Genomic DNA, 18,521 nt, shown 5'->3' with positions numbered 1-18,521 from the left:
GTCCATAGTGATTGCCAAGTGATCGGAGATGTGAAGGTTGTAGCTGTTTAAATTCTGGATATTAAGATTGGCGGAGTAGACTAGATCCAAGATGTGACCATGACTTTATGTCGGGAAGTTAATATGCTGAGTGAAATTCAGACATTGTAGTAGCTCAAGGAATTCAGTGGCTAACTAATTGTTGGTGCTGTCAATATGCAGATTAAAATCACCCAGGTGGAGAATTGATGGAGAAATGGCAGATAACTGGGTTAGCGCGTGAGTCAGGTCAGAAATAAAAGAGGGATGTGGTTTGGGGGAGCGGTAAATAAGGGTTAGGGTCCTTGTCCCACAGTGCAGGGTTTGTCATTGTATGTGAATCCAGTGGGAGTGATTTTAGTTAGTTAGTCATGCATTATATAGCAAAGAAATTAGGGCTGTCAAACGATTAAAATTTTTAATCGAGTTAATTACAGCTTAAAAATTAATTAATCGCAATTCAAACCATCTATAAATGCCCTATTTTTCTGTAAATTATATAATGTATATATTCTGTAAAATAAATTGTTTGAATGGAAAGATAAGACACAAGATGAATATATACATTCAACAAACGGTACATAAAGACTGTAGTTGGCATTTCACTCTACTGTCATTTAAATCTGTCTATGCTGTCCTCACTCCGAAGCGTCTACTTTTTCCCAAAGCTAGACAGCTAGTGAACGACGCCTTAATAATTAGACTTCTTCCTTTTTCATCTGATTCATCAATAAAATGGCCTCAAACCATTGTCCTCTTCAGACCGTTGTAAAACTACAAAAAGTACACAAGCATTGCATTAGCAACAACGTTAGCTTAGCACGCTATACAGGTTCACTAAACATAAACAAAAAAACGTCTCATACAAAAATATAACATTTCGCTTACTAACATAATATGTACATTCTTTACAACAACCATACTTACGGACAAATCTTGTCCAAGGATCATATAAGCACAACATTATCAGCCCGAGACGTCGTGCAGCCATAATGAACTGGTAAGAAAACAATAAACCATGTCGCAAAGCAACCACAAGAGTTCGCTGTTGGACAGCACAAAAACCCTTGCTGTAAAACTTACCAAAAGGCAGAATACTTTCTGAGCGGGACATGTGCGTTAATTGCGTCAAATATTTTAACGTGATTAATTAAAAAAATTAATTACCGCGCGTTAACGCGATAATTTTGACAGCCCTAAAAGAAATACAAATGAAAATGCTTTATATTAAAAACATTTTATTTAAAACTATCAAAACATCCACGAAGCTGAAGTATAATAGTCGTACTTGTATTACAACACATTGAATAAAAATAAAACCTTCTATGTTTCTGATATTAATGGCAGAATAATATTAAACCCGGATCACATTTCATAACAAATGATGCGTTCAGGGACGTCGGTTGACTAAAGATACCTATTGTTTATGAAGTACGGGTTGTCCCAAATAATTGACTCATTCTTTGACCGTTTTTCAAAGTTTGAGTACATTTTTCCAGGATCCCGATAATGGAGGTAGGATGAATTCATCTATTTAAAAACCAGTTTGAGTGTATCCTGAAAACCAAACATGCTAAAAACACATAAAACATATTTACAACATCTCAAGCGGCCTAGGTTAAAATCACAGTAGACACGAAACAGTGCTGTATTTGCTCTTCATGCGATGAATTGTCGCATTGTCGGTGTCTTCCGGTACGTCAAGAATCCAAACACCGGCGTGTCTCAGTTCGTGTTCATGTCCGCGGCCCCGAAGTGCCGCCACTAATTTTTTTGTTCTTACACGCCCGTGTTCTGTTTGATCCATCCGCGAAATTTGGTGACAGTCGTGTAAACGCCCGGCTTATTTCGGCGGGCGCAACCGTCACCCCAGCTGACCACGCCCCCGAGGAAATTGCGGATGCCGGATGGGATGGTGAGAGGCCCGCCGGAGTCCCCCTAAAGGAGAACAAATATGCACTGTAAAGTAGGAGTGGGAACCTCTTGGTACCTCATAAGATAGGATTTGCGATACAAAGCTCACGATAACGATGATCTGACGATATGGCGATACAACGATTATCGATACATTGGTCAGGAAATCAATCTAGGATATTCTACAAAAAAACTAATAAACAGAAAAAACAAGCTTCTTCTGTGAATTGGAATGACTTTATCACTAGTAGACGTCCAATCCATTTGAACTGGGAGGGTGGCAGCGAATGAACATTCGTTCATTCGTTGCCATCCCTCCCACTTCAAACGAATTGAACGTCTATGGCCCTCAGTGGCAGCCAATGCCAGGCAATGAGGTAATTTGGGGCTATTTAACCCTTTAACACCTAAGCCTATTTTGGCCGAATTTGCATGCATTTGATGTTGCCTTTATATTTCAAAGAAAAAATTGTTTACAATGGCCTTTTTTCAGGACACCTTGAACTTCATGTCTAAACTGTTGTTTTCTTCACTGACCGATTATAATCCACATTTTGGACCCAAAAAGACAAAAAAATCCCAAAATCTTTTTTCAAAATTTGTAAAGTTGACGTCCCATTGACAACCAAACATGCTCGACCAACCGTTTTGAAGCTTGATAATATTTATTCAACTTGTTAGGATAAACATTCAATAGAAAAAAATAAGATTGAATAGTTTTATGTTTGACAATTCAACACAAACAGCAGGTATGGTCATAGGCGTTTTTGGCCTTTACACATACTATGGTCAAAACAGGCTATATAGTGTGCAAAATAGTGAGAAAAAAATGTGCATATATCATCTAACACAAAAAGGGTTTGGAAGATATCTCTTTGTGAAGTTAGGTGTTGTACCCATCACCTTATCAAAAGTATATACGTGCAATCAAGCTTCTCGCACACACATCTACATAAAAATTGAAAAGATTATAGTGAAGAAAAAATATATATAACATTGAAAAAAAGTATTTTAAAAAATATTGACAAGTAGTTCATCGCATGTACTGTTATATGGGTTTTGCACTTTACCAACTTCGTTGTATGGATGCTCCAAACAAAGTTTCTCTGTGCTTTTTGCAACAATGACAATAAATATTCTGAATCTGAATCTGAATTGAATTTTTCACAAAAAGCTTCGAGTTAGCAGGTGTTTAATTAGTCAATGGAGTTGATTTCAACCACCATTGACTCGCGCTAGCTTCGCGACTCCGGAGCCCTGAAACTAACAAATAACTGACAAACTGCATGGAATTTGTTCAAATCAACTCCAACGATGAATTAAGCCCCCGCTAACTCGAAGATTAAGCCTAATGTAAAAATTCTGAACTTCCCTTTAAAATAGATACAAAGGGGCAAATAAGTATGTAGTCAACCACCAATTGTGCAAGTTCTCCTACTTGAAAAGATTAGAGAGGCCTGTAATTGTCAACATGGGTAAACCTCAACCATGAGAGACAGAATGTGAAAAAAACAACAACAGAAAATTACATTGTTTGGTTTTTAAAGAATTGATTTCCAAATCAGAGTGGGAAAATAAGTATTTGCTCACCCACAAACAAGCAACATTTCTGGCTGTCAAAGAGGTCTAACTTCTAACGAGGTCTAACGAGGCTCCACTCGTTACCTGTATTAATGGCACCTGTTTTAACTCATTATCGGTATAAAAGACACCTGTCCACAAACTCACTCAGTCACACTCCAAACTCCACTAAAGTCAAGACCAAAGAGCTGGACACCAGAGACAAAATTGTAGACCTGCACCAGGCAGGGAAAACTGAATCTTCAATAGGTAAACGCTTGGTGTAAAGAAATCAACTGTGGGAGCAATTATTAGAAAATGGAAGACATACAAGACCACTGATAATCTCCCTCGATTCTGGGGCTCCATGTAAGATCTCACCCCGTGGCATCAAAATGAGAACAAGAACGGTGAGCAAAAATTCCAGAACCACACGGGGGGACCTAGTGAATGACCTACAGAGAGCCGGGACCACAGTAACAAAGGCTACGATCAGCAATGCAATGCGCCGCCAGGGACTCAAATCCTGCACTGCCAGACGTGTCCCCCTGCTGAAGCCAGTACACGTCCAGGCCCGTCTGCGGTTCGCTAGAGAGCATTTGGATGATCCGGAAGAGAACTGGGAGAATGTGTTATGGTCAGATGAAACCGAAATAAAACTTTTTGGTAGAAACACAGGTTCTCCTGTTTGGAAGCGAAAGAATACTGAATTGCATCCGAAGAACACCATACCCACTGTGAAGCATGGGGGTGGAAACATCATGCTTTGGGGCTGTTTTTCTGCAAAGGGACCAGGACGACTGATCTGTGTAAAAGAAAGAATGAATGGGGCCATGTATCGAGAGATTTTGAGTGAAAATCTCCTTCCATCAGCGAGGGCATTAAAGATGAAACGTGGCTGGGTCTTTCAGCGTGACAATGATCCCAAACACACAGCCAGAGCAACAAGAGATGAACTTTTGGTATTGACCAAATACTTATTTTCCACCATGATTTGCAAATAAAGTCTTTAAAAAACAAACAATGTGATTTTCTGGGGTTTTTTTTGTCTCTCATGGTTGAGGTTTACCCATGTTGACAATTACAGGCCTTTCTAATATTTTCAAGTGGGAGAACTTGCACAATTAGTGGTTAACTAAATACTTATTTGCCCCACTGTACAAACTATCAGAGGTATCGTACGTTGTGAAGTCAACATTCAAATGAACGTAAGGTACAATGAACCCGGAAACTACGGCGACAGTCGAGGGGTAAAACACACTAGAAAAACTTGACTAGATCTCTAATTAATTCAGAACTCACCCTTGACACCTTGTGGTGTATTTCAATCACTACCTTCCACAATGGTGAGCTATTAGTTTATTGTTTTATTGAAAATGTTACAAATTTTATTAAAATGAAAATAGGGGGGTTTTAAGATAAAAATTACTATAACTTGTACTCACATTTATCTTTTAAGAATTACACGTCTTTTTATCCGTGGATCCCTTTCACAGAAAGAATGTTAATAATGTTAATGCCATCTTGTGTATTTATTGTTATAATAAACAAATACAGTACTTATGTACAGGATGTTGAATGTATATATCCGTCTAGTCTTAGCTTTTCATTCCAACAATAATTTACAGAAAAAATGGCATATTTTAAGATGGTTTGAATTGCGGTTAATTACAATTAATTAATTTTTAAGCTGTGATTCACTCGATTAAAAATTTTAATCGCTTGACAGCCCTAGTACAAACTGTAACTATAAAATATAGGTAAAGGCTGGTTACAAACTGTAGAAGTGCTGGCTGTCTACAGTGGGGAGAACAAGTATTTGATACACTGCCAATGAGAAAACCCATTGGCAGTGTATCAAATAGTTGTTCTCCCCACTGTAGGTACCTGTAGCCTTTGTTTTGAGTTTTGGCGCGCTGTGCTGTAATTCCAAGTGGTTGCTTGAATTGGATGTGGAGTTTTTAGCGGTCAACAGTCTTTTTGAGTCAGCGCAAAGTTTGCAACACACGGAGCTATTTTCGTCATCTTTACTGGACAAAAAATGTGAAGTGATCGCCTGCCTCTTTCACCGGACGAGGTAGCTAGGCTATGTCGTGTTGGCTGCCGCCGTCGCAGACTCAGCACTCACACAGAATGGTAATACACGTGACGCGTTTTTCTGTCCTCTGATTAGAATACATGACATGTGATTTCACTCCCAAACTCAAGAGCAACATTTCTATTAGAAATGCTCTTCGTAGATAACTGTGGTATTCTTTATTCTACATACATTATGAGGCAATAATAAAATAGTAACACACAGGCACTAAGGAAACTAACTTTAATCAGATTACTAGTTGGGAACAATGAACGCGCTTGATTGCTCAATACTGAAAAAAACTAATCAGATTACAGTAACGCGTTGCTAGTAGTTACTGACAACACTTTATAAGTTCAGGTGAACATTGTTATTGTGGTAACATCGCCAAAGAAATCGCCAGCTTTGTCAGGTTTTTAATCATTTATTTCAGAACTTGTGCCACACAACACGCCTATTGCCATTTGTAATAGTACCAGCAGTACATATTAGGGATTTATTGTAGGTTTTCTGGCTGTGGAACGAATTAATGGAATTATAATGTATTCTTATGGGACAATCCTGCTCGACATACGACTTTCGACTTTTAATAAAGGTGCTGGAATGAATTACCGTATTGGCCTGAATATAAGACTGTGTTTTTTGCCTTGAAATAAGACTGAAAAAGAAGGGGTTCTCTTATATTCGCGATCGAGACATTATACCCATTCACGACGCTAGATGGCGCATGATATCATTGAAGCGATGTTCTGTCATGACGGATCTCAGCTACTCTCCCCATTCACGACGCCAGATATCATTGAAGCGATGTTCCGTCATGATAGATCTCAGCTACTCTCGTTTAACCAGTTGCTTTATTTCATTGCAATGTTTTTCCTTATTCAGATTTGTTTCAAAGACTACAGTTACAGTTAGACTTCACTTTGATGGTTAATGCAGTTATTGCAATTTTGTTGTTTTATCACAATAGATTGGTTTATTTACATTTCAAAAACCAGAAGCCATTCATTTACAAAAGTGATTGCACTTTAGTTTGCATATTTAAATGTTCAGATATTAAGATTTGAATGAGGCAAAATAACATGCTTTTTCTCTCAAATATATTGTTATAATCATTTTTCAGATGTACTGTAATTATTTTCTGTATAAAAATTAATTTGGTGTTCACAAAGTCTTTTTTCAAACTTGAGTCTTGAAAAAGAGGGGGTCGTCTTATAATCAGGGCCGGCTTCTATTCGGGCCAATACGGTAACTTCATTTGTAAAGGTACCACTGTAACAGATAGTTACCTGGCACGCGTCGACTCCTCCAGCCAGAATACCGGCACACATCATCCTGGTGGTCAGCTGACCACCCAGCAGTTTGTCACACACTGTGTAGTTTATCGTGCGCACCTGCGCTTTTTGCAATACCGTGGCCGCCGTTCCTGAAGGAGACAGACAGGAAGACAACTATTACATTTGGCACTACAGTGATCCCTCGCTACTTCGCGCTTCAAACTTCGCACCCTCAGTCCATCGCGGATTTTTGTTTTCATAAAAAAAAAAAAAATAATAAAAAAAAAAACACAGTTGAGCTCTCATACCTGTCAAGTTGTACGGTTTTGGCGTAATTTGTACAAGTGAGCACTGATTTTTAAATGTTTACGCCGTACGTTCAAAATTTGTATGTTTTTCGTGCATTACGTTTTTTTTTCTCCGTTCGGATTTTGTCACCGTTTCGGCAATGAGACAATGTGCGTTACTATGAGTTACTACGTTGGTTGAATGACGCGAGAAAAGTCAGAGACACCGAGAAAGAAGAGCGGGAGTGGGAAAGGGGGAGTTGTGACGACGTTGCAAACGCGATGCTAGGCGGCTCCAATAATAATTGACTCTACCGACAGCCGACAAACTACGCCCACATGATGCTACGCTAGATATCACATGTATATGAACTGGTTGCGAAATGATACACTTGCTGGCGTTGGTAAACAGCCAACATCTTAAAGCAGTAGACTTCTCAGAAAGGCTCTGTTAGAGTGAACCTTCCTAGCGAACCTAAGTAACCTTTTATCTAAAATACTTCTAAATCGGAAAAATCTTGACTTGAATCTATCTTTAAATGATGAAACAGTTTTAAAACTTTCACATCGAAAGTAGACAGAAGGGAACTAATGCAAAAACAGGAGCAATTTTACCAACTTTAACGGTTGATTCACAACATTAAATGACTTACAAACATAACAAAGGTTACAATGTTTTTTTAAGAAAAAAAAAAACATGAAAAGTAACACCAGTTACTTTGCCAGGTAACTAATTACCGAGGGTGTAGGTTTGCATAGGGACAGTATGGACATAACATGACCCAACTTTTCAGGATACTAAAATTGTCCCCACCAACTTTTAAGCAACCTTATTTGCATTATGGGGTGATTCAAAATGAATGTGCCAAAATCATAACACAACATGTCAAAAATGAAAAACATTACAAAACTCTAGCTTGGACACATGTGTTGAACACCATTTCAAGTTTTACACATTGATTAATTAATTTTTTGGGCTCTCTTTAAAATGTGTATTTACTGTCATCCTGTGGCAAACACATGACATGACATATATTTATTATTACGTACACTGCTGGCCAAAAGGATTGGCACCCCTGCAGTTCTGTCAGATAATGCTCAATTTCTCCCAGAAAATGATTGCAATTACAAATGCTTTGGGAGTAATATCTTCATTTATTTTGCCACACTGAGTACTTGTAAGTAGTACTTTGTAGTAGTAGTAGTCGTAGTAGTAGTAGTAGTTTGAGCACTTATAAAACATGGAAGAAAACTTGAAATGATGTTCAACACATGCGTCCGAGTTTTGTAATGTTTTTCATTTTTGACATGTTGTGTTATGATTTTGGCACAATAATTTTGAATCACCTGATAGGTAATTTAGATTGTCTTAGTATATGTTTGTAAGGATATAATTGACCCTAACATTATTAAATAACTCATTTTCATTATGTTCAGACTTACATTGACCCCTTTTCACTTGCTGAATGTGCCAGTCCAAACACACATTTGATTGGCTGATGACTTGGATTTATTTAAAATTTATTTATTTTCTACTATATTTATTTAGAAAAGGTTTTTATTTGCAGCCTACGCAGACATTTTTTTTCTTCAGATAATCATACATCAATCATCATCGAGGTAATAAGTTTTCTTATTTTGTTGAGTTTGGCTGTACTTGTGGACAAAAGCAGAGTCGGTTTACCTGAACGAAGGCTCCATTTTTATTATACACAGACAAAGAAGTTTTTTCAGTTACATTCATGAGCAGATTTTATGGGGGGGCAGGCAGGTATTTCAAAGCATTCATGATGCAATGCACCCTAACAAGGTTCCCAGGGCCTTTGGAAGCGAAACAGCCTCACAGCATCACTGACCCACCCCCATTCTTCACAGTGGGTATGAGGTGCTTTTCAGCATGCGTATCTTTCGTGGCACGCCAGACCCACTTGGAGTGTTTGTTGCCAAAAAGCTCAATCTTGGTCTCATCTGACCAAAGCACACGGTCCCAGGCTTCAACTGGGACCATGTGCTTTGGTCCGATGAGAAGAACGATGTGTAGAATTTCAATCCTCACCTCCCTCCCGCTGAGCGCCCCAGCCAGTGATGGTGACGGTGGACCCGACGGGGAAGTCGTGCTGCGCGGCTGGCAGGCAGATGGGTTGGATGAAGTCGCTGTACGCCACGGGACTCTCCAGCTCCATCAGGGCGATGTCGTTGTCGAAGGTGTAGTCATTGTAGTTGGGGTGCGGGATGATGCGCTTGATATTCCTCTTCTCCACTGTGTTGCCGATGTTGCGCTGCGTGTGGAGGCCCATGTACGCGAACCAAGTGTCAGGCTGGTGGAACCTGTTCGGAGCAAGATTTCCATGCACTGTTAACTCCTTGGTTGCCATTGACCGCGATACACGTCTGTTTCGTGATGAGAATTGTACTTGTTCCTGCCATCGTCCTGCACGCAGTGGGCGGCGGTGACCAGCCAGCCGGGACTGATGAGGCTGGCGCCGCAAAGGTGTCCGAAACGCTTGGTTTGCAGGCTGACCTGCCACGGGAATTCGCCCGCTTCGGCGTCCTGACCGCCGACAATTCGCGTCGACTTGAACTTGCTGCGGCCGCAATCTGCCGAAACAACGCAGCCTCGTTAAACAAATGCAAGTGAGCGACATGACAAAAATGTTGATATGTACTGAAGGGAATAGTATCCTTTCTTATATTTACTGTTTTACTGTCTGTATTACTCTTACACACCCAATATAAAATTAATAGCATTTTTATCACAGATTAAGAAAACAAGAAGAATATACCGTATTGCAGGGGCGCCGTATAGGGGGGAAAAGTGGTACTGATTCTAAGGGCCCATGGCCTGAGGGGGCCCACAAAGAAAATTAGAGCATTAGGTAATCGTTTGCAAATTTAAATATTAATCATTATAATTTTAAAAGGTATAAAACGAAGGGTTTCTTTTTCTTGTTTTGTTTTTGGCAAAAAGTAAACATCCAGAGAGCATATGTATTGCCAGCAACCCCCCCCCGCGTATTTTCATTAATTGGTTTCGTCCACCCTTCCTTTGATCAGACCGCGCGCAGGCTGAGCAGCGGTGCACATTTACACCAGTCAATGACTCTGAGTACTGTGCGTGCGGTAGGCTACATCAAAAATGTTTTCAAAACAGAAATCAGACAATCAAAAGAGGAAAGAAAATAAAGCAAAGCAGGAGAGGGGTAGAAAAGGCCAACAGGATGTGAAAAAGTACTTCACAAAGGAAGGTTGGTGTAAATTGTGTCAGTGTAGTGCTGAAAATTAACCTGTTATTTTAGCTCACGCGAGTCTATTAGAAAGCTCAGAAGCAGGTCCCAGCTCACTCCGTAAGAAATACGGGATTTTCCCGACCTCAGTGAGCGACACTGACCAATTCAAGAACATGAATTCCAAATAATGACGGCATTTTTTGGTATCATACAGATGTTGAAAGTTGGTGTGGATTTTTTTTTTAATCTGGTTGAATCCAGTTTGTCAAGAATTTATTGAATTTAGTTTGTCATCAATTAAATTTAGTTAGTTAACAAGGAAGGGACCTGGCTTCGGAGCTGTAGCCTATAGTGGAGATTGTAAGTTTTCAAATGGGGCTAAGCCTACTCCATAATGAAATACTGTAATTGTTTGCTAGCTAGTGTTTGCTCCACTTTTAGCTTACATTTAATTAGTACAGCAGGTTAACCCTTCCGCAAGCTCTCCACACCAAAACAGTTGTCTCTGCCCTCGCCTGTTGTAATAGGCACAAACACAACTCCTCTTGCTGCGTCTGGCTCAGCAGCCCTGTCTCCTGACACCCTTTATGAGCCAGCCTCATCTTTACTCCCAACTGAAGGAGGTGAGGAATCAACTTGAACACTGCCACACCACACATAAAATATCAGTGGCTAAGAGACAAATAGTAATAAGTAACAATAATTAATAATAATAATAATAATTATTAATTAATGATACATAATTAATAATTACATTAAGATACTAGAATAATATAGAAGATATTGTTGTATTTGTCATTTTATGTACACTACAGAGCCAGGACCATCTTCAGTAAGACACCTGAACTCTGTGTATACTGCTACATTCCCCCCTAACTTGTCCTCTCTTGGTCTCCTGAATGCAATTTTTAAGATGCAGCTGCAAAGCATTTTTGGAGAAGTGTGCATCGCTTTACGAATATTTTGCACACTCCCCGTAACGGTTGCAGGTGGCGAGAGAGCTTTTAGTAAGCTAAAACTCATAAAAAATTATATGAGGTCCACTATGTGTCAGGACAGGCTTTCTAGTCTTGCCATGTTGTCCATTGAAAGTCAGTTGGCTAGGAAGCTAGACTTTAATGATTTGATCACTGACTTTGCTATCAAGAAGGCTCGGCGCTCGGCTCTTGGTGACTAAGGCTGAGCAACCTGCAATCTGCTCGCTTTGTTTGTAATTGTGAGTGTGATTGCTTGTGTGTATGTGTGTGTGTGTGTGTGTGTGTGTGTGTGTGTGGTGTTCGCTTTGTTTGTTATATCATTCTAAACATTGTTTTTTTGATTGGCGTTAATTTATGCTGTAGTATTGTTAGAATAACAGTTTTGTTTTAACTTAAGTCATTCATTGTGGTATTTGAGAATATTTCTAATAAAAATATATTTAGATTGTGAAAGATGGGCTTCAGTACATTTCTTAAAGATGATATCAGTCTATTCATTATTGCTCTATGCGCTGTATGTTTACATAAATATATTTTCATCTTAAATCAATGCAGAAAATGCACAAATTATTGTGTAAAGATTCACCAGAATGCAGGAAATTACGTAGTTGATACTCTAAATGTGTGTGTGTGTCCCGGCACTGGTGGTGGGGCCCAAAGTGATATCTTTTCATGGGGCCCAAAATCCCTGGCAGCGCCCCTGCCGTATTGGCCCGAATATAAGACGGTGTTTTTTTGCATTGAAATAAGACTGAAAAAGTGGGGTCCCACTCACGCATTGCCGCAAACAGCCTACAATGGCGCCGTTTAACTTATATATATACAGAGTTAAGAGGCAGCATCTAGTGAGTGAAGTAGATACAAGCATTCATCAGGGCCCTGCTTTTAATTGGCAAGAGCTCTAATATGTCTCCCACAACAACTATAAGTTTTGTGGGATGCAATGTAGGGAAGAATGGAAGGAATCTTTTTGTTAACACCCTGTACTGTACCCAACACAGAGAAGATATAGCATTTGCAGCCACCACACACAGTCATGGTTTCTCCACTTCCCATCATGCATTTGGGCAGAACAGCTACAGTAAGTCGCTACAGTATCATTTACTGAAAGCGCAACAAATACACTAGGTGGTAATATTTAGTCACAATATACAAAGTCACATTTATCCTTTAAGAATTACAAGTCTTTCTATCCATGGATCCCTTTCACAGAAAGAATGTTAATAATGTTAATGCCATTTTGTAGATTTATTGTTATAATAAACAAATACAGTACTTATGTACTATATGTTGAATGTATATATCTGTCTTGTCTATCTTTCCATTCCATTCATTAAAGATGGTTTGAATTGCGATTAATTACAATTAATTAATTTTTAGGCTAACTCAATTTTTAAAATTGATCGAGGAATTTTCTGCGCCTCCAGGAATGGTTTAATTTTGCCTGGACTACTTTTAACACGGCACAATGCGCTGACGTCACGTGCGTACAGGAAGAAGAGAGAGGCGGCGGATATATTTGATTTCAACCACGCATGAATATTAGAGGTGTGCGAAATTTCCGATTCTGAGATTATTTTTGATTCGGCCGTGGAAGATTCGAGAACGATTCACAAAAATCCAAATTCTGATTATTTACACCAGGTAAAGCAGACCTAAAACACAGCGCAGTCTTTGGGACGCAATGAGGAACGGACCGAGAGTAAACATTAGAGGTGTGCAAAATTTCCGATTCTTAGATTATTCGCGATTCGGCCGTGGAAGATTCGAGAACGATTCACAAACATCCAAATTCCGATTATTGAAATATGCCAAGCAAAGCGGAAGTACAACACACTCAGCGCGCCGCGCGGTCTTCGGGGCACAACGAGGAAGAACGCAGCGAGAGTAGCTAAACATCATGCTTCTCATCACCCGGCCCCTCGGGTAATGCCAATGCTCAACTCACGGCTCTAGCTCAACTCATGCCACGAGATCAAAAAACACAACAACATACCTGACTGCTGCCGAAAAGCTGCTACAAAGTACGTCATCCACATAATGTAATGGTAGATATCATTTATATAGGACTAGATGGAACATTGATTCGGTAGCGTGAGCAGCACATGTACATAGTAAACGGCCGCCATCTTAAAGCAGTACACTTCCCTGCAAGGCTGTTGTAGCGAACCTTCCAAGCAAACCTAATTAACTTTTTATCTAAAATACTCCTAAATCGGTAAAATATTGACTTGAATCTATCTTTAAAATAGTTTTAAAACTTTCACATGTTGAAAGTAGACAAAAGGGAAATTATGGAATAACGGGAGCAATTTTAACAACTTTAACAGTTGATTCACAACATTAAATTAATTGAATGTAGTTTAAAGCTGCTGTTACAGAATGGGGACTGGAGTTTTTTATTTACTGTTATTTTTGTATATTTGTTTACTGCTATATGTTAACTTGATACTGAAATAGTAGTTTGGTTTAGCCTGAGAGGATTTTTGAACAATTTTGGAACTAATGTACAAAACATTTAAGTTAAAAAAATAAATAAAAAAAAGAGGGGGGGTACATCAATAATCGTTTCATAATCGAATCGGAGCCTCTGAATCGTAATCGTAATCGAATCGTTAGGTGCCCAAAGATTCCCAGTGCTAGTAAATATCATGTTCAACTCATGCTGCTAGATTAAAAAAAAAAAAAAAAAAAAGCAATAATACCAGACTGCGGCCGACAGCTGATTCAAACAACGCCCAGTTGCTAGTTGCTACAAACATACGGCCGCATACGCCTATAGTAGATATCACATATATGTAGAACTAGATGCAAAATGACAGAAGACAGCGCCTGTAGAACATGTAAAAAGAACTAGATGTAAAATGACAGGCTTGCCGTTTAGTAGTTGCCGCGTTGTTAACAGCTGCCATCTTAAAGCAGTAGACTTCTCTAGAAGGCTCTGTTGTAGCGGACCTAAATAACTTTTTATCTAAAATACTCCTAAATCGGCAAAATCTCAACTTGAATCCATCTTTAAATGAGGAAACAGTTCTAAAACTTTGACATGTTGAAAGTAGACAGAAGGGAAATTATAGAACGACGGGAGAATTTTAACAACTTTAACAGTTGATTTACATCATTAAATTTATGGAATTTTATTGTCATCATCATCGGTATCATTGACAATTACAAAATGTTATATGATTTGCCCGAAGAAACCGAAGAAGACGACAAAGGCGGACGAAATGAAGCATATGCTTATCAGTTTCCCCTCCCCCAAACAACTAAAGACGCACATTCAGGCATGGAACATACATCAAAACTGTAGAACAACACAGTCAACAATCTGGGTTTAGTGACTAAGCGTCCAGTCAAGCAGCTCGATTAATTTTAGGGCCTACAAGGTTATGACTTTGTCATGACCCTGACATTTTTGCATCTGTTTGCTGTGGAACATTTTGTTGTGGCTATGTGTGTGACATGTTATCACAGCTGGTGTGAGTCGCGACTCAAAATGCTTTTCTTATTAATTGAATGTAGCTTAAAGCTGCTGATACAGAATGGGACTTGAGTATTTTATTTACAGTTTCAAACTGTTAACATGATACTGAAATATTAGTTTGGTTTAGCATGAGAGGATTTTTGAACAATTTTGAAAGTAATGTAAATGGTGTTATACTTATATAGCGCTTTTCCACCTTTCAAGGCGCTCTACACTATCTCGCCATCCACCTACTGGTGACGCAGCACCACAAAACATTAAAAGTGCAGGGGGGGTATGGGTAACAACAATAATCGATTTATAATCAAATTGGAGCCTCTGAATCGTAATCCTAATCGAATCGTTAGGTGCCAAAAGATTCCCACCGCTAATGAATATAGAGGGCACAACGAAAAAGCCGACGAAAGCAAAGAGAAAGGCGCCAAGAAAAGACAGAAAATTTCTAGTGTGGGAGCATTTCAAGCTGGAGACCAAGGCAACCACTGTTTCATGTATTCACTGTAAGACAGCACTTGCATAACACTACCTCCACCCGGCCGCTTGCCGACGCTTTCACACCCCCGGCTGGACCCCGCAACAGACAACCACTCCCGAAACCCGGGCCGGGCACCACCACGCGGTAAAGTTAAAGTTACGTAACGCTAATAAATAAGATTAACTTTACTATACCTTGCTAACGTAACGTTAGCCCTCAGGAGGGCTAGCTTTCTATGAATTATGATTACTGTCAATGTGTGGCTAACGTGTCTTTCATAAAGACTTTATTTAATCTATAAAATCAAAGCTCTGTAGAGTGATAAGGGTGTAAAATAAAACCATAATAAAGCTAACTGTCAATAGCTCGGTCGTCATTGCTCCAATACAGTAGATATGTATCATACATTTTACATTTTGAACACTGCAAAACCTTAAAATGTTATCAGGACTTACAATTTAGACTTAACTGGAGCTTAAAAACAGCTTGACACAAATGGAAATTTAATTGAAACACGTGGGGAAAACACCTAACTTTTAACTGATGTGTGTTATCAAGGGTAATGACATTTTTAGGTAAGAAATAAGTTTAAAAAAATTTTTTTTAATTTTTTTTTGTGAAAGCAGTGAATTTGTTGTTTTTTTGTCAAGTCACATCTGAGATGCAACTGTTGGCTGTTTTTCAACAATGTACATCTAAAATAAAGACATTGGTTGTCTAAAAGTAGTTCAATATTAGGTGAAATGTCTTATTTTCTCATGTATATTTATAAAGGCTCTTTACCCCAAAAAAGATCTTTTATCCGATTACTAGATTAATCGATGGAATTTTCAGTAGAATACTCGATTAGTAAAATATTCGATAGCTGCAGCCCCACAAACAAACAACAAAACAGAACCCAATACATAACCTCACAAAACCACCCAATCGCACACCCTCAACACACACTCACCGCAGTTGATCTCATCGGAGCCATCCTCGCAGTCTTGGTCGCCGTCACATTCCGGGTTTACTTTGCTGATACATTTGTTGTTGTTGCATTTGAATGTCAGGTCGGTGCACGCCACAGAACCGGAACTAGAACCCGTGCCTGCACCGTGGAAGCAAACTTTATAATTCCAATTAAACCGTACAAGCACCTCAAGACACTAAACGATCGAGGAGTTGACCTCTTCCGCAATCGAGCTCATCGGAACCGTCGCCACAGTCGTCTCTTCCGTCACAGCGTTTCTTCTCCGAAGCGCAGTTGCCGTTCTTGCAGCTGAACTGTCCTTTAGCGCAGGCGCCTGTCACGACAGTAACAGCAGATGAGGTCAAAATTGTGGGGATGCTTTGCATGGATGGAGAAACCGAGGCTTTCCAAAACAATGAACCACTTTTAAATTGCCCTAAATTGAGTCACTGCATTTGTTACATTGTGTAGAGCGCTATCTGCTGGAAAAATAATGTACTCAAATTCATTCCTGTGGTCATGTAATCAGCCTCCTTAGCATTTCATATGTGATACAGTGGGGCAAATAAGTATTTAGTCAACCACTAATTGTTCAAGTTCTCCCACTTGAAAATATTAGAGAGGCCTGTAATTGTCTACATGGGTAAACCTCAACCATGAGACATAATGTGGAAAAAAAAAAAACAGAAAATCACTTTGTTTGATTTTTAGAGAATTTATGTGCAAATCATGGGGGAAAATAAGTATTTGGTCAATACCAAAAGTTCATCTCAATGCTTTGTTATGTAACCTTTGTTGGCAATAACGGAGGCCAAACGTTTTCTGTAACTCTTCACAAGCTATTCACACACTGTTGCTGGTATTTTGGCCCATTCCTCCATGCAGATCTCCTCTAGAGCACTGATGTTTTGGGGCTGTCGTTGGGCAACGTGGACTTTCAACTCCCTCCACAGATTTTCTATTAGGTTGAGATCTGAAGACTGGCTAGGCCACTCCAGTACCTTGAAATGCTTCTTACGAAGCCACTCCTTTGTTGCCCTGGCTGTGTGTTTGGGATCATTGTCATGCTCAAAGACCCAGCCACGTCTCATCTTCAATGCCCTTGCTGATGGAGGGAGATTCACTCAAAATCTCTCGATACATGGCCCCATTCATTCTTTCCTTTACACAGATCAGTCGTCCTGGTCCCTTTGCAGAAAAACAGCCCCAAAGCATGTTGTTCCCACCCTATGCTTCACAGTGAGTATAGTGTTCTTCGGATGCAATTCAGTATTCTTTCTCCTCCAAACACGAGAACCTGTGTTTCTACCAAAAGATTCTATTTTGGTTTCATCTGACCATAACACATTCTCTCAGTCCTCTTCTGGATCATCCAAATGCTCTCTAGCGAACCGCAGACGGGCCTGTACGTGTACTTTCTTCAGCATGTACTGGCTTCAGCAGGGGGACACGTCTGTCAATGCAGGATTTGAGTTCCTGGCGGCGCATTGTGTTACTGATAGTAACCTTTGTTACTGTGGTCCCAGCTCTCTGTAGGTCATTCACTAGGTCCCCCCGTGTGGTTCTGGGATTTTTTGCTCACCGTTCTTGTTATCATTTTGATGCCACAGGTGAGATCTTGCATGAAGCCCCAGATCGAGGGAGATTATCAGTGGTCTTGTATGTCTTCCATTTTCTAATAATTGCTCTTTACACTAAGCATTTTACTTATTGCGGATTCAGTCTTCCCTGCCTGGTGCAGGTCTACAATTTTGTCTTTGGTGTCCTTCGACAGCTCTTTGGTCTTGGCCATAGTGGAGTTTGGAGTGTGACTGACTGAGGTTGTGGACAGGTGTCTTTTATAACGATAATGAGTGAAAACAGGTGCCATTAATACAGGTAACAAGTGGAGCCTCGTTAGACCTCGTTAGAAGAAGTTAGACCTCTTTGACAGCCAGAAATCTTGCTTGTTTGTAGGTGACCAAATACTTATTTTCCACTCTAATTTGGAAATAAATTCTTTAAAAATCAAACAATGTGATTTTCTGTTTTTTTCCACATTCTGTCTCTCATGGTTGAGGTTTACCATGTTGACAATTACAGGCCTCTCTAATCTTTCAAGTATGAGAACTTGTACAATTGGTGGTTGACTAAATACTTATTTGCCCCACTGTATGTTCAATAAAACAGTGAATACCTCTTTCAGCCGCGGGATTGTGTCATTAAGTGTGATTTACACAATTAAAGTCGACCTTTTTAGACTGTGTCATTGCTTTGTCTGTGAATTTGTATTC

General features: G+C 39.5%; 1 protein-coding gene across 1 annotated transcript in view; it reads right to left on the bottom strand.

Annotated features, from left to right (window-relative positions):
- Positions 1–1,285: 1,285 nt before the first annotated feature.
- Positions 1,286–18,521, bottom strand: part of LOC130917807 (suppressor of tumorigenicity 14 protein homolog) — a 48,789-nt gene continuing 31,553 nt past the window's right edge. Inside the window, exons 13-18 of the mRNA XM_057839527.1 lie at positions 16,466–16,582; positions 16,249–16,386; positions 9,548–9,731; positions 9,190–9,461; positions 6,859–6,995; positions 1,286–1,956 (exon numbers count right to left, since the gene is read on the bottom strand). Of these exons, the coding sequence (XP_057695510.1) occupies positions 1,798–1,956; positions 6,859–6,995; positions 9,190–9,461; positions 9,548–9,731; positions 16,249–16,386; positions 16,466–16,582 (1,007 nt within the window). The 3' untranslated portion in view covers positions 1,286–1,797. The remainder of the gene's footprint in view (positions 1,957–6,858; positions 6,996–9,189; positions 9,462–9,547; positions 9,732–16,248; positions 16,387–16,465; positions 16,583–18,521) is intronic.

This window comes from Corythoichthys intestinalis, chromosome 6, assembly GCF_030265065.1.
Source record: "Corythoichthys intestinalis isolate RoL2023-P3 chromosome 6, ASM3026506v1, whole genome shotgun sequence".
Classification (NCBI taxonomy): Eukaryota; Metazoa; Chordata; class Actinopteri; order Syngnathiformes; family Syngnathidae; genus Corythoichthys; species Corythoichthys intestinalis.
Note: the sequence above shows the minus strand (reverse complement) of the source record. Positions and strands in the feature narration are given on the sequence as shown.